The sequence below is a fragment of the Cervus canadensis genome, chromosome 18 (genome assembly GCF_019320065.1).
Source record: "Cervus canadensis isolate Bull #8, Minnesota chromosome 18, ASM1932006v1, whole genome shotgun sequence".
In the NCBI taxonomy this organism is placed as follows: domain Eukaryota; kingdom Metazoa; phylum Chordata; class Mammalia; order Artiodactyla; family Cervidae; genus Cervus; species Cervus canadensis.
The window spans coordinates 18,664,207-18,679,141 of record NC_057403.1 but is presented as its reverse complement, the minus strand read 5'-3'; the positions used below and the strand labels follow the sequence as shown (position 1 = coordinate 18,679,141).

Below are 14,935 nucleotides of genomic sequence, written 5' to 3'. Positions count from 1 at the left end.
GAAGGTTGTATGCAGAGAGAAACTCTGTCCTTTGACCCCTGTCCTCCACTGCCCTAGCTCCCCGTTATAACCCAGACTTTTGGCCTAGAGCTGAAGGCAAGCGATCAGAGCATGCGCTTAGCCAAGTTCTCTATACACCTTGGTCACGCTCGAAGTTACACACCATAGTTAAAGATTTTCCTGAGCCCCATATAACCAGAATAGTATTCAGCAGTCAATTTAAAACTGCCTGCAATGCCAGAAATGTGGGTTTGATCCCTGGGTCGGGGAGACCCCCTGGAGGAGGAAATTGCAACCCACTCCAGTATTCTTGCCTGGAAAATCCCATGGACAGAAGATCCGGGTGGGCTACAGTCCATGGGGTCACAAGAGACACGACTTAGCAACAAAACAAATTATGCTTGTACCTAGAGCTTAGACTTTATGTCTTCCCAGTTTATATCAATTAGCCCATCTGCTGGTCCTTTGGGGAGTTGCAGCTCTTCAATTTGAAAAGGTTGAATGAACCCTAGTCAATGAGGATCTCCAAACAAACCAGAACACCTCCGAGGCACATTTCAAGCCCACACGTATGGGGCATGTCTCTTAGACCCCATCCTGACTGTTTCTCCTAAAACTGACTGGTCTAAAATCCAGAAGGGTAGACAACAGAGGGCCAAATCCATCTGCAGTGATAGAGCAGGCTAGGAGATGGATGAAAAGACTACTCAGGCCTGATCCTTGATAATCACACTGCTTCTATCCTGGCCACGACTTTTGTCAACATCCTGAGGTCAGAAATTAGATGATAAAAAAATCATGTTAGCTTGATTACAGAACTCCAAGAGAGTCCAACATGAGGATGAAAAAAAAATTCCACACAATCCAAATTAAGGTCCTGCTACTTAAGCAACTGGAGATAAATAGGTAAAAATCCATCCTATTGGGCCATCAGAAACCACTAAGCCTAATCTTGAGAGAGACACCTACAGGTACTATAAAGAAAAGGGACGTTGGACTTGAGCCTGTCCAGCTTTAAAATACAAAAAAGGAATTTGAAGGACTTCCCTGGTGGTCCAGTGGCTAAGACTCTGTGCTCCCAATGCAGGGGGCCTGAGTACCATCCCTGATCAGGGAACTAGATCCCATATGCTACAACTAAGACCTGATGCAGCCAAATAAATATTTAAATAAATAAATAAAAGGAATTTGAACCTGGGATTCATTCTCCCTGGTGACTCCCAGCAGACCTTCTCCTCTGTATCCATAAACACCCCTCAACTCACAGAGGCAAATGACCATCCCCATTAATGGGCATGCTACCCCCAGCTTTGGAGATACAGGGGCCACCCCACCCCTTAAGTATCTCATAGTCCATCCACCTCTCAACCGCCCTCAGGGCCCAGCAATGATTTTGATGAGATGCCACAATTAGCTACATTGTTTAATTTTTTTTGCTTTATCACGTGGCATGTGAGATCTTAGTTCTCCATGGGTGTCTGTGTGCGTGCGTGCCCAGTTGCTCAGTGGTGTCTGATTCTTTGCAACCCCAGGGACTACAGCCTACCAGGCTCCTCTGTCCGTGGGATTATCCTGGCAAGATTACTAGACTCGGTTGCCCTGCCCTCCTTCCATACTCCCTTTCAAGACCCTTCCCAGCTCAGTGCTCCATCTGCACAGGAAGCTCCCCCTACCCTATCATCTATAGATCAGGAGTCATGTGCGGTGTGTTCATCCCCAGAAACTCTGCAGACGTCATCATCACCACCATCCAAAGGCCAACAAGGAAATCCACAAAATTTCTACCACTCTTCTGACTCCACCTACTAAGGATCTCTCTTCATCTCCTACTTGGAACCCTCTCAGCTGGCTGCACTCTTGTCTCAAATCTTTGGTTTTACTCCCTAATTGGATCATGAGCAATTCTCTTTTTATTTATCTTCCTAGGAATACTTATCTTCAAATGGCTGGTGACCAGAACCCTAAGTCAGCTCCAGATCCAACATTTTACACAGAAAATGGTTCCACTGGTCTTGCACAAACAGCAGGGATGAAAACCAATCCTGACATCACCCCACACACTTACTGCCAAGAAAATCTTGTCTGAGAGCGAGCTTTCCATATCCCCTTTCATCAACCTGATCATCTCCCCACTGTTGGTAAATTAATGTAACTTAAGGAAATGGCAACCCACTCCAGCATTCTTGCCTGGGAAATTCCATGGACAGAGGAGCCTGGTGGGCTACAATCCATGGGGTTGCAAAGAGTCAAACATGACTTAGTGACTGAACAACAACAACAATAAATGACAGTCTACATCTGTCTTAAACAAGAGGAGGATTAAATGAAGTTTATCTCTACTAAAATCCAGACTCATTTTTTTCTCTGTAGGACTCACAAGATTATTTTTAACTTATTTATCAGACCCTCTGTGGCTCTTTATAATGGAAGTGTGCCAAGCACTTGACAAACATCTCCCTTAATCCTCATAACAACTCTATGAAGTAGACAGTATTACAGCCCCGATAAGACAGCTAAGGAAAGTGGGGCACAGAGAGGGCAAGCATGTTTTCCAAGGTCACACAGCTAGAAAGTGTCAGAGCTAGGGCTCACCCCAGGCAGTCTGGTTCTGGAGTCTTTACTCGCAATCTCTAACATTGTCTCTCCAGTCCAGGACCAGAAGGTAATCCGGGATCATTAAAGGGGGGAGAATCTTGCACGATCTTCTGGGTCCTGGTTTTTAGGGAGTCAAAGTCTGTCTGAGAAATGGGTATAAATTTTGGAGCTAGATCTTGAAGTTAGTAGGGACGCACTCTCAGCGTAGTGACACAGGCTGGCCGCCTGAGGGGGCACCAGCCCTGTTCAAGGAGCCAGGGGAGGGAGGAGGGAACCTTGCAAACGAATGTCAGGCTCAGACTCTTACGAACTGTAGAGCGTTGAGAACAGAGCATCTTAGAAGGGGGAGAACAAAGCCTCTTAGAACGTAGTACAAAGGCCCCTGGAATCGTTGAATGGTGAGCGCAAAGCCTCACAGCATCTGGGAGATAAAAGACACTTAGATTCTGTTCGGCCCAGGGTCTTATAATTCCCGAATTTGGAACACGACCGATCTTAGACTCTTAGACGTTAAGACTGGCTACCGAATTTGAAAGGCCTAGTGCAAAATGAAAATGCAAGGCCCTTTTTCAAAAAATAAGAATTTCAAGACAGTAACAGCAGAGTATTAAACCAAACTCGGGGCCCTCCTAAGCGGGCCATATGCCCGTGAAGCTGGCCTCGCTTAGAAGCACAATTTTATAGGTGGATGTCGTCTCAGTTGGCCTGGCCCTCTCGTATTACAGCTGAATATCTGGGAAGGCTTCCTGGAAGAGGAGGCAAAATCAGCACTAGACTCTCAAATCCTTTCCGCCCCGCGCGCCGCTTCAGAAGCTGAAGGTTAGGAGAGGTGGGGAGAGAGGAGCAGCTGCCAAAATGTCACTTGGACCCATTCTCTATTTATAGATCACCCCTGCCCTTCTCCAGGGACAGTCCAATGGCAGCCAGAGCTCTCCCGCAAGGGGGCGGAACCATCTGCGGGATGGGAGAGACCAGGACCAATGACATCCGGGCAAGGGAGGACTTGTTTCATTGTGACGCGTGGGAGGCGTGGCCAGGGCCCAAAGGGCGGAGAGAAGGGGGGCGTGGCGAGGAGGGCCGTAAGCCGATCGAGTAGGCAGCTGCGAGCATGCGTCGCTTTGGAGGGTGCACGGCAGAGCTTCTTCGTAAGGAAGGGTACCAGCCAATAAGCCGGGGTTGGTCTGTCGCCGGGGGCGTGGCCATGCAGATAAGGCGCGGGTGGGCGGCCCAATGGGCGGGCGCCTATGCAGATGAGACGGTGACAGCCGGGCCAGCGGGCGGGCTGGCAGGCGGGCTGTTGGGGCGGGGAGGTGGGACCGGGAGAGGGGTGGCCGCGGGGCCCGGCCGGTCTGGGGCGGGGGGCCGCAGCCATGATCCGGGCCTTCTCGTTCCCGGTGAGCCCCGAGCGGGGTCGGCTGCGGGGCTGGCTAGAGGGCAGCCTGGCCGGGCTCTGCGAGTTACACTGGCTCCGGGAGAGGCAGGAGTACCGCGTGCAGCAGGCGCTGCGGCTGGCCCAGCCCGGAATGGGGGGCGCCGAGGCCGAGGACGAGGAGGACGCCGACGAGGACGAAGATGCGGCGGCGGCGCGCCGGGCCGCAGCGGCCCTGGAAGAGCAGCTGGTGAGGGGCCACCTGTCCTTCCGTCCCTGTGCCCTCGTCTGTGTCTGTCTGTCTGTCTCGGTTGGATGCTCAGACACCCGTCCGGGTGGGGGAGGGAGGAGGGGAAAAGAAGAGGGGGGTGGGGCTGGATAGTCTGGGCGGCGGGCGGGATCAGGCCTCCCCGCCCCCAAACTGAGAAAGGGGGCTGCATCGCCTCTGCCGGACCCTCGTGTGATGCACAGGCCCGCATTTCCTACACCCCTTCCCCAAAGAAAATCCATCTGGGCGCCAAGTACGTGTCAAGCCCGCGCTGAGTATTTGGCAGGCGTTGTCTTCTTGCAGCTTGGGGGATAAGGGGATGATAGTACCCATTTCATAGAGGAAAAAACCTGAGACTCAGAGAGGGCAAACGACTCACCCAAGGTCACACAGCCGGATCCAAACATGACCCTCTCCTGGCCTCCCTATCAGCCCCCCCTCCCCCCGTCTCCTAAGTCCTGGTGCGCTTGGAGATCTACGGAGGGGGTGGGGAGGGGGGAGGGGATCCTCGAGTCTCCTGAAGGAGGGATTGCTGCCGAGAGGAAGTTCACAGTCCCTTAGGATCCCACGGTGATCTCGACTCTCTGGTGACACTTTCCCTCCTTTGCTACCTGGTCACAGCCTGCTTAACCCAAGTGGTGGCAAATTGAAGCAGCAATGGGAGTCTGACTTCTAGACATCCTGGGTGCTTGATGGTGGAAGATGAGGCAAGGTGTCCAGAATGACTTAGGGAGCATCACCCCTCTCTGCCTCTCTTTGTTATTCCTTAGTTCTCCCGGGTTTCTTGCACTCTTTTCCCTCCTGACACATCTCTGTGACTTTCTGTTCCTGTCTCTCTGCCTTCTCAGTCCTCTGTCTCTCTGTCTCCCTAGGTCTTCCTTTCTTGCATTTCTTCCTGCCCCACATCCCTGTCTCTCTCTCCCCCTCCCCCCAGCCTGCCAGGCCCCAGACCCCAGCTCCACTTGCTGATCCCATCCCCAAGCCTGTGTGTGGTCAGAGCTTCCCGTTTGGGGAAACCTGAGCTGAGGTAGCAGGGGGAGGGGGCTCTCCCTGCTACTGACCTCGACTGCCCCCTCCTCGGATGGGGAATGGCGGGAAGGTGGGGGTAAAGTGAAGCCAGACTCTGGGGCAGGACGGCCAGCCCCTCCCCCCACCCCCATCAGGAGAGGGACCCTGCACATTCTTCTGTGGAAACAGAAACAGCTGTGGGAGGCCCCACCCCCTCCCAAAGTTAGAGCCGCGCATTGTGGGGGCCCTCACCAGCTCACCCCACCCTAAGCTGGCTGGGCTTGGGAAGGCACCTCCCATCCCTCCAAAGAGAGGCAGAAGGCATGGGGATGGGCCAGCTGTGTCCTGCCTCCCTGCCCCTCATCCTTTCCCTCTCTCTGCCTCAGTCTCCCCCTTTTCTGCCCCTCTGTCTACTCCCACCCATCAGTACTCCCCCCCACCCCCACCCCCAACAATCTCCAAGCAGAGCTCCGTCCCTGCATCAGGGAGGAGGCGGTGGCAGGCAACGGAGGGAGACAGCGCCACTGAGGGAGGAGCAGAGAAGCGCTAAATATAAACTCCTCTGGTGTTGGGGGTTCCTGGGTCCTTCCAAAGAGGGGGTGGGGGCCTCCTCTGATCCCTGAACCTCTGTTGTGTGATGCTCACCCCTTCGACTCCTCCACCCCACCACCCAGGGATACACTCCCTTTGAAACAAGAATTGATTGAGGCCAGAATTGATTCATTTCTAGTAGGAAAGATAGGGATGCAGGGAAAGATTAGGGGGAACCTCAGAGAAAAGAGGCAAGAATCCTGAATGGGGCAGGAGTGCTGTTCTCTCCCGCCAAGGAAAATGGTCCCCTTCCAGCAAGAAGGACTCAAGTTAGACTTGCAGAAGGACTTCCTAACAGAGATCAAGGGAATTGGACACAGACCAGGGGCATGTGAGTGGGGGCAATAAAGGTCTGGGAAAGTTTGGGCAAAGGGGTCTCCAGAGGTCCAAACCACATTCATCTTAAACCTGCCTGAAGTGGGCAGCCTCAGGCCCACTTGCAAATGGGATTGCAAAAAAAAAAAACCCATAAGGGGCACTGTGAATAGGCAGAGAGCCAGATTCAGGCCAAGGACCTTCTGGTTTTTTAAAGATTCATCTCCTTGCAGCTGGGAGGATGAAGAAATGAGGTCAGACTTGCAAATAGGGGGGTGTTGTAGGGTCCAGGCACTGGGGAGGAAGAGGCCTCTGCTATTTATCTTCCTTACTCCTGCTCTTCCCTGCAGTGGAAGAACTGAAATTGGACCTGCAGAACTTACTGGGGGAAAAAATCTTTTTTCATTTATTTCTAATTATACCAGTAAAGCATGATTTTATATTTTCCCTGTTAGAAATTCATGGCTTTCATGTAATAATAAAAGTCAGTATTTATTTAGTGCTTAAAAGGAACTGCTATTTAAATTTGTTTAATCCTTACAAAAACCCCATTGGAATCAAAAGATGCCCATGTTACAGATGAGGAAACTGAGGCCCAGAAACCAGCTCAAGGTCATACAGCTGGCAAGTGGCTGTGAGTTGAACTTGAACCCTGGCAATTCGGCTCCCAGCTGCGCCTCCATAAACACTTCATCCTACCATCCAGTCCCCTCATCCCTCCCTTGACTCCCTAAAATCCACCCTCTTGCCTTTGATCATCATTGTCACCCTGGTGTGAATTCTGCATCTATGCACAAAAACAATCTACATTCCAAAATACGCAGAGTTTGCTTTGTTTTTTTCAAATTCCAGTTTCTTGGGTGAGGTATCAGAGACTATGGCAGTGGTTCTTAAAGTGTGGCCTGATGGACTAGTAGCATCACCCAGGAACTTGTTAGAAATTCAATTTCTTAGGCTCCTGCCTGGAATCAGAAGCTATGGGGGGGTCAGACCTAGTAACTTAGCTTTTAACACAACCCCCAGGTAGTAGTTCTGACTCATCCTTATACTATACATTCTGCTTTTTTTTTTTTCCTTTGGCTGTGCTAGTTCTGCGTTATGGCACTTGGGCTGTCTGTTCCAATGCACAGGCTTCTCTAGCTGTGCAGTGTGGGCTTAGTTGTCTCAGGGCATTTGGGATCTTAGTTCCCCAACTAGGGATCAAACCCACGTCTCCTGCCTGGTGGATCTTAACCACTGGACCACCAGGGAAGTCCCTCTGCATTTTCCTTTTTTCATTCCACAGTAGGTCTTGATGATGGTTCTATTATATAGAAATTGCCTCACTCCATTTTAACAGCTGTATAGTATTCTGCTGTATTCATTCATTCCTTTTCCAAACATTTCCTGGGCACCTACTTTGAGCCAGGAACTGTCATAGGCACTGGGACTGGGTTGTGGGGCTGGTGACAGGGACGGCGCAGCAGTATACAGAACTGACCTGAATCTCTGCTCTTCTGGGGCTGGGACTGACGATCTGGTGAGAAAGACAATGAACAAATGACAGCCTGATACATCATTTTAAGTCAGGAGGTCATTGCTGCTCTGTCGGGGGAGGGAGTGGGGGGGATAAGGCAGGGCAACCCAGGTGCAGAACGACGGGGAGCTATTTTGGAAAGAGTGATCAGAGAAGGGAGCACGTTAGGCATCTGAATGAAGCAAGGGAGGGAGCCAGGAGAGTGTGCTGGGGAAACACATCCTACTGAGTTAGGAGCATGCCTGGTATGTTCAGGGAACAGTCAGGAGGCCAGTGTGGCTACAGCGGAGTGAGCAAGGACGTGATTAGTGTGGCACAGGATGTGGGATTATAGCGGTGGTCCTTGATGTGTTTTAGCCATCCCTGACACTGCATCATGCATCTGCATCCCTGGGATCTGCTCAAGGATGACACCACTCTGAGCATCTCTGTCCACTGAGCTCAAAGTGAAATGATCTGTTGACTTTCCTCCCAGATACAAGCCCAGATGGGGGCTTCTTTTCTGGGGGGGGAGGGGTAAGGACGGGGCCCAGGAGAGCAGCCACAGGAATAGGAAGTTGGAGGGGGGGTTGTCTGCGGGGGAGCCGGCCAGTCTTTCTGCCCTAAATAGGCAAGCCTGGGCGGCTGCCCTCTCAGCCCCTCCTCCCCCCTTCCCTCCCTCCCGCTGCCTGCCTGCCGTCCAGACAAGCCGCTTTTGTCTGAGGGTCAACCGTCAGCCCGAAGCTGCCCCCACCTCTGGCCTCACCCAGATCCCTGCGAGACTCTTCCTGGCTCCAGTCCTGTTTTTCAAAAGGGGGTTAAGTCCTAGTGTCTTGGAGACCCCATGTGTGTTGTTTCAGCCCCTGCCCCCACCGTGTCCCAGTCACTCCCCTTAAAGGGTTTCACCTTCATTTATTCACATCTGATAGGAGGCGGTCTTTTCCTGCAGCACAAAGGATCCCGGGTAGACTCCATCAACATTTCCCATGGGGATGAGGTGCTGTGACAGACACTAGGGCCTCTAGGTGAGGATGGAGCTAGGGCAGGAGGAGGAGAGGTCCCTGCTGGAGGCAATGGAACCCCCCTGGGTTTGCTATGGTAGTTCCACTAAGGCTAGATTCACAGAAGGGCTTTCCAGTAAGCATTTGTTGTTGTTGATCAGTCGCTAAATCATGTCCGACTCTTTGCGACCCCGTGGACTGTAGCCCACCAGGCTCCTCTGTCCATGGGATTTCCCAGGCAGGAATACTGGAGTGGGTTGCCATGCCCTCTTTCAGGGGATCTTCCCAACCCAGGGATCGAACCTGCGTCTCCTGAATTTCCTGCATTGGCAAGGGGATTCTTTACCACTGAGTCACCAGGGAAGCCCTCCAGTAGACATGAGGGGATTCTTTCTGAGAGGTGCAAAGATTTATATGAATCGTGGTCATCCTGTTTTACCCAAATGAGGGACCGCGTCAGCCTGCAGCAAGAAAAACTTAAGGAAGACTTGCAGAAGGACTTTTCATTGGTGATAAGGGGCATTGGGGGGACTTCCCTGGCGGTCCAGTGGCTAGGACTCTGAACACTCCCCATGCGGGGGGCGGGGGGCGGGTTAGATCCCTGATCAGTGAGTTAGATCCCACATGCTGCAACTACAACCTGGAGCAGCCAAGTAAATAAATAAATATTAAAAAGGGGGGCCATGAGGGGAGGTGGGAGCATCTGAGAAGAGAGAGTCAAAGTCTGGGAGAAGGCAAATGAATGAATGACTGAGAGATCTGCTGGGTCCTGAACACTAACTTCTAGCAGTGACCTGCCTTTACAGCAGGAAGACCTGAAGTTATGCTCAAAGAGCATTCTAATAGGGGTTAAGGAGCCATGAGCTCCAGATGGAGGGAACAGCTGGTAGAGAAGGGACAAGAGATGGGGCCTTAGGAAGCCTTATCACTCACACTTAAGAGGGAATGAGGTGACTGCAGCATGAGGGACTGGAGTTAGATGACCAGGAGGACTTTCTAATGGGTTGAAGAGACATTTGAAAGGAATCCTGGAAGTTGGGTACTGCTTTTACCTTTTTGAAATCAAGCCTCACTGTCAAAGCGAAACTCTGCCCATGAGCTGCTAGAATAGAAGACCAGAGGACTTGACAGAGGACTGGGGGGGGGGGGGTCTTCTGATCATCTTGCTCTCCCTACCTCCTTAGGAGGCCTTGCCTGGGCTCATCTGGGACCTGGGCCAGCAGCTGGGAGACCTGAGCCTGGAGTCTGGGGGCTTGGAACAGGAGAGTGGACGCAGCTCGGGTAAGCATGGGTAGAGGCAGTATGGTCTGCCTGGGCCACCCCACCCCACTGTCTCCTGTTTCTCAGGCTCCTCACTCTGCCTCTTGATCTCCTCCCCTCCACCCTGTGCCCCCCTTTCAGCCCCCCCTGATTGTTTTCTCCCCTTCTCTTTGAAATCTAGGCTTCTATGAAGACCCCAGCTCCACGGGAGGCCCGGACTCACCACCCTCGACTTTCTGTGGGGACAGTGGCTTCTCTGGGTCTGGCTCCTATGGACGCCTGGGTCCCTCTGAACCCCGGGGCATCTATGCCAGCGAGAGGCCCAAGTCCCTAGGTAAGGTGGGTGGGGTTGGGCCCCCAAGAGCCAGGCTTTTGATCACAAGCATCTGAGTCAGATCAACCTGGATTTGAAGTCTGGCTGTAACTGTCCCTTTCTGTGTGATTTTGAGCACATTCCTTCTTTCTGGGTGTTATTTCTCCATCCATTAAAATGGGATTCATAACAGCATCTACTTCACAGGGAAGTTTTGACTATTCAGTGAGCCTCTGCCCAAAGACATTGGAACATGGCACGTGGTAGCCATTTGGTAAACAGAAATCGCTGCTATTCATTTGTTCAACTACCTTTCTGAGTCCCTACTATGTGCCTTCCTGGCACATATCATAGGGGTGAGGAATAGATCAGTAAAGAAATCACTGTCTTCATGAAACTGACATTCGAGTGAAAGAAATAGATAATATAAGATAAATAAGTAAAACATCTAAGATATTAGATTTTTATTTATTTATTTAATAAGCTCCGTGGTGGCTCAGACAGTAAAGAATCCACCTGCAATGCAGGAGGCACGGGTTTGATTCCTGGGTCGGGAAGATCCCCTGGAGAAGGAAATGGCAATCCACTCCAGTATTCTTGCCAGGGAAATCCCATGGATGGAGGAGCCTGGCTGGCTCCATAGGGTCACAAAGAAGCTCACCTGACTGAATGACTTTTACTTTTTGTTTATTTAATGGTCAAGTCCCATGTTAAGATCTTAGTTCCCCGACCAGGGACTGAACCCATGCCCCCTGCATTGGAAGCACGGAGTCTTAACCCCTGGACCACCAGGGAAGTCCCTAGGATATTAGATATTGACATGTACCATGAAAATAAAATTATGGAAGGGGATGAGAGCATGTCTCTTGGAGCCGGGAAGGGAAATGCAACTGTAGAAAATATGGCCAGAGACGGCGTCACTGAGGCTGTGACGTTGGAGTGGCGCCCTAAAGTAAGAGCGGGAGTGGGTCAAGCAGACATCCTGAGGGAAGGGTAGTTTAGGTAGCAGGAGCAGCCAACACAGAGACTGGCCCCGTGCATCCAGGAGGCGGAGATCTCTAAGTGCAGAGGAGTTGGGGGTCAGACACGCAGAGGCAGGACGGACCATGCAAGGCCTTGGAGGCCGCTGTGAAGACTTCGTTATGAACCTGATGTGTGGAAAGGGGTGAGAGCAGGTGCTTCGTTGTTACTGTCGTTTCTAATGGGAGTGGGAGAGTAGGGCAGGCGGCAGGCAAACTGCTCCTCCTCGGCCTGTAGGGAAAGGGCTTTGAGAGCTTCTCCTCTCTCTTCCTTTTTTGCCTCCCTCCCCTAGGAGACGCCAGTCCCAGCGCACCCGAGGCAGTGGGCGCTAGGGCAGCCGTGCCGCGGTCCTTCTCGGCGCCCTACCCGACGGCTGCGGGGTCTGCGGGCCCGGAGGCCTGCTCCTCCGCGGAGAGACGAGCCCGCGCGGGGCCCTTCCTGACGCCCAGCCCCCTGCACGCCGTAGCGCTGCGCAGCCCACGGCCCTGCGGCCGCCCTCCCCCGGACTCGCCCGACGCCGCGGGCGCGGGGCGGCCCCTGGACGGCTACATCTCGGCGCTCTTGCGCAGGCGCCGCCGCCGGGGGGCGGGCCAGCCCAGGACCAGTCCCGGGGGCGCGGACGGGGGCCCGCGGCGCCAGAACAGCGTGCGCCAGCGGCCTCCCGACGCGTCCCCGCCCCCCGGAGGCGCGCGATCCGCGCCCGAGCCCCCGGTGGAGCGCGCGGGGGTCCGTCCCGCCAGCCCGGCCCCGTTGGGCCGCGCCTGGGCCTCGCCGTGGGAGGCGGAGGCGACCCCCGAGCCCGTGGCCCCGCCCGCTGCCCCCTCGCCCCCCGACAGCCCGGCGGAGGGCCGCCTGGTGAAGGCACAGTACATCCCGGGCGCGCAGGCCGCCACCCGCGGCCTCCCTGGCCGCGCGGCGCGCCGTAAAGCGCCCCCTCTGACACGGGGCCGCAGCGTGGAGCAGTCCCCACCCCGGGAGCGTCCCCGGGCCGCGGGCCGCCGCGGACGCATGACCGAGGCCTCGGGCCGCAGGGGCTCGCCCAGGGCTCGCAAAGCCGCGCGCTCCCAGTCCGAGACCAGCCTTTTGGGCCGCGCCGCCGCAGTTCCTACAGGTCCCCCCAAGTACCCCACAGCCGAAAGGGAAGAGCCTCGGCCGCCACGGCCTCGCCGTGGCCCAGCGCCCACTCTCGCGGCTCAGGCCGCCGGGTCCTGCCGCCGCTGGCGCTCCACGGCCGAGATCGACGCTGCCGATGGGCGCCGAGGCCGGCCCCGCGGCCCCGCCGCCCGAGGCCCGGGTCCTGGCCCATCCCCGTCAGCTCCTCAGCGCCGTCTGCTCTACGGCTGCGCGGGCAGCGACTCGGAGTGTTCGGCCGGGCGCCTGGGGCCCCTGGGGCGCCGGGGCCCGGCAAGCGGCGTTGGCGGAGGCGGCTACGGGGAGAGTGAATCGAGCGCCAGCGAGGGCGAGTCGCCTGCCTTCAGCTCTGCATCCAGCGACTCCGATGGCAGCGGTGGCCTCGTGTGGCCGCAGCAGCTGGTTGCAGCCACCGCGGCCTCCGGGCCGGGGGCTGGTGTGGGTGGAGGGGCGCCTGCGGGCCCCGCCAAAGTCTTTGTGAAGATCAAGGCTTCCCACGCGCTCAAGAAGAAGATACTGCGTTTCCGTTCGGGTTCTCTCAAGGTCATGACTACAGTGTGAGTTTAGAGGTTTGCTTGGGATCCCCCTTCATGGCCTCTGCACTACCACACCCCCCAATCACTGACCCTTCTACACCTCCTTTCCAAAGACCACCATTCTCTCTGCTTCCAAAGACCCTTCTTCACTGCCCCATTCATTGCAGTCTTGGTTGAAAAGGCTCCTCCTCCACCACAGGGAGGAATTGGGGAGGAGCCCTGTTTGACCCAGTTGAGCTGCGGACTCTGCAGCCCTTGGGCTAGAAAGTTTCCTTTCTGTGGGCCTCACTTTCTTCATCTGTACTATGGGTGTACTATGGTATACAGAGGGGTAATTCAGTTTGAATTTCCCCATTTTAGTTTAGACAGTTAGTCCGTTTTTTCCTCTTCGTTTCTTTCACTGAGCCCTCTTATTCCTAGTTTCCATGCCCAGTTATGGCCCCCGTTCACATTCACAAAGTGCCCCCCTCCACGTCCTTGAACCCTTAGAATATCCCCTTAGCACCCTGGTCAGAGACTTTGTGGCTGACCCAGAGGGTGCTTGCAGAGTGCCCTGGAAAGGGAAGGAGCACTGACTTTGGGGTTTTGAGGGTCAAGTAGGAGTTGGTGACACCAGGAAAGAAAGACTCTTTCACCTCCCTCCCTGGACAGATATGAAGGATTGGGAGGTAGAAGAGGGGAAGGAAGATGGCTTCTATCTCGTGGCACCCCCTGTGAGAGGGAGTGGGGGAAGCCCAGGATGACCCTCAGTTGTTCCAATCCAGTATTTTTTTCTTTTTTTAAATTACTGTATTTATTATGACGATGGTGACTCCCCAGTGCACAGGGGGGCCAGAATCTGTGTGTTTCTTTAACATCTTTGTAAATAAATGCACAGTGTTACATATGTGGTGGTGGACTTTCCTTCTGTGGTTAAATGGATTTTTCCTTTGGACTACTATTTATTGAGCAACTACTGTTTGCTTTGGGTATGGTCATGTCAGAACCAGATGTTAAATCCTAGCCTAGGTCTCAAGAGCATTTTTTTTTTTACCACTGAATATTTTATATCAATAACCTTAGGCTGAGTTTTGTTTGGTCATAAATATGGTTTCATAAAATGGAAATAATAAATAAAAAACAAAATGTTTAGAAATGGAAATAGTATAGGTAGAGTGACAGCCCCAAATGCCTTCTCTCAGAAGTCATCATAATCATTTTGATGTGCATCCTTCTATGTTTTCCTTTATATGTTTGCACACATGTATGAATCCTAGTAGCTATATAAATATATGAGACTATACATATGCATGAAGTGAAGTGAAAGTCGCTCAGTCAAGTCTGACCCTTTGTGACCCCATGGACGTATAGTCCATGCAATTCTCCAGGCCAGAATACTGGAGTGGGTAGATCCCCTTCTCCAGGGGACCTTCCCAACCCAGGGGTCGAACCCACGTCTCCCTCATTGCAGGCAGCTTCTTTACCAGCTGAGCCACTGGTATGTCCATATATATTAATATACATATAGTTATACTCTATCCAGCTAAAACTATTTACATAAGTTGAGCCATATGTATACATTGTTTAACAATTGTTTAATCTGTGCCTGGAGATCTCTATATGGGAAGGGTTTTAATTAGTTGAATTTCTTTGAGGGGTTAGTACTATTTATTAGCTTTTCTGTTTATTTGTTTATGCTTTTCTATTTCTTCATATGTCAGTTTTACTAAGTTGTATTCTAGGTATTTTTTCATCTCATCTAAATTTAGGTGACGTATTTTCCTATCATTGTAGTAGCTGCATATGATTCCAATGGGGTTGGGGTTACCCATGATCTAACCTTATTGTCACCTCCTGAATTCTTTCTATTTTAGACTTTAAGAGCCTTCTTAGCGCAGTAGGCAGCACGTCAGCCTCATATTTTAGACTTTAGTGCAATTGTTTCTTTGTATATGCCTCTTTGTGCATATACATATTTCTGTAGGATCCTAGAAATAGACTCACTTGGTCATTACAGTACAATCATTTGAAATTGTAATTGACATAGTCACAAT

At 52.8% G+C, this 14,935-nt stretch overlaps 1 protein-coding gene across 1 annotated transcript; it reads left to right on the top strand.

The window, feature by feature from the left end:
• The first annotated feature begins 3,842 nt into the window (after positions 1–3,842).
• On the top strand, positions 3,843–13,788 carry DACT3 (dishevelled binding antagonist of beta catenin 3). Its single transcript, XM_043436973.1, has 4 exons — positions 3,843–4,214; positions 9,827–9,923; positions 10,084–10,236; positions 11,528–13,788. Exons 1-4 carry the CDS (start codon positions 3,966–3,968, stop codon positions 12,925–12,927), a joined length of 1,899 nt encoding a protein of 632 aa, XP_043292908.1. The 5' UTR covers positions 3,843–3,965; the 3' UTR covers positions 12,928–13,788.
• The last annotated feature ends 1,147 nt before the right edge of the window (positions 13,789–14,935 follow it).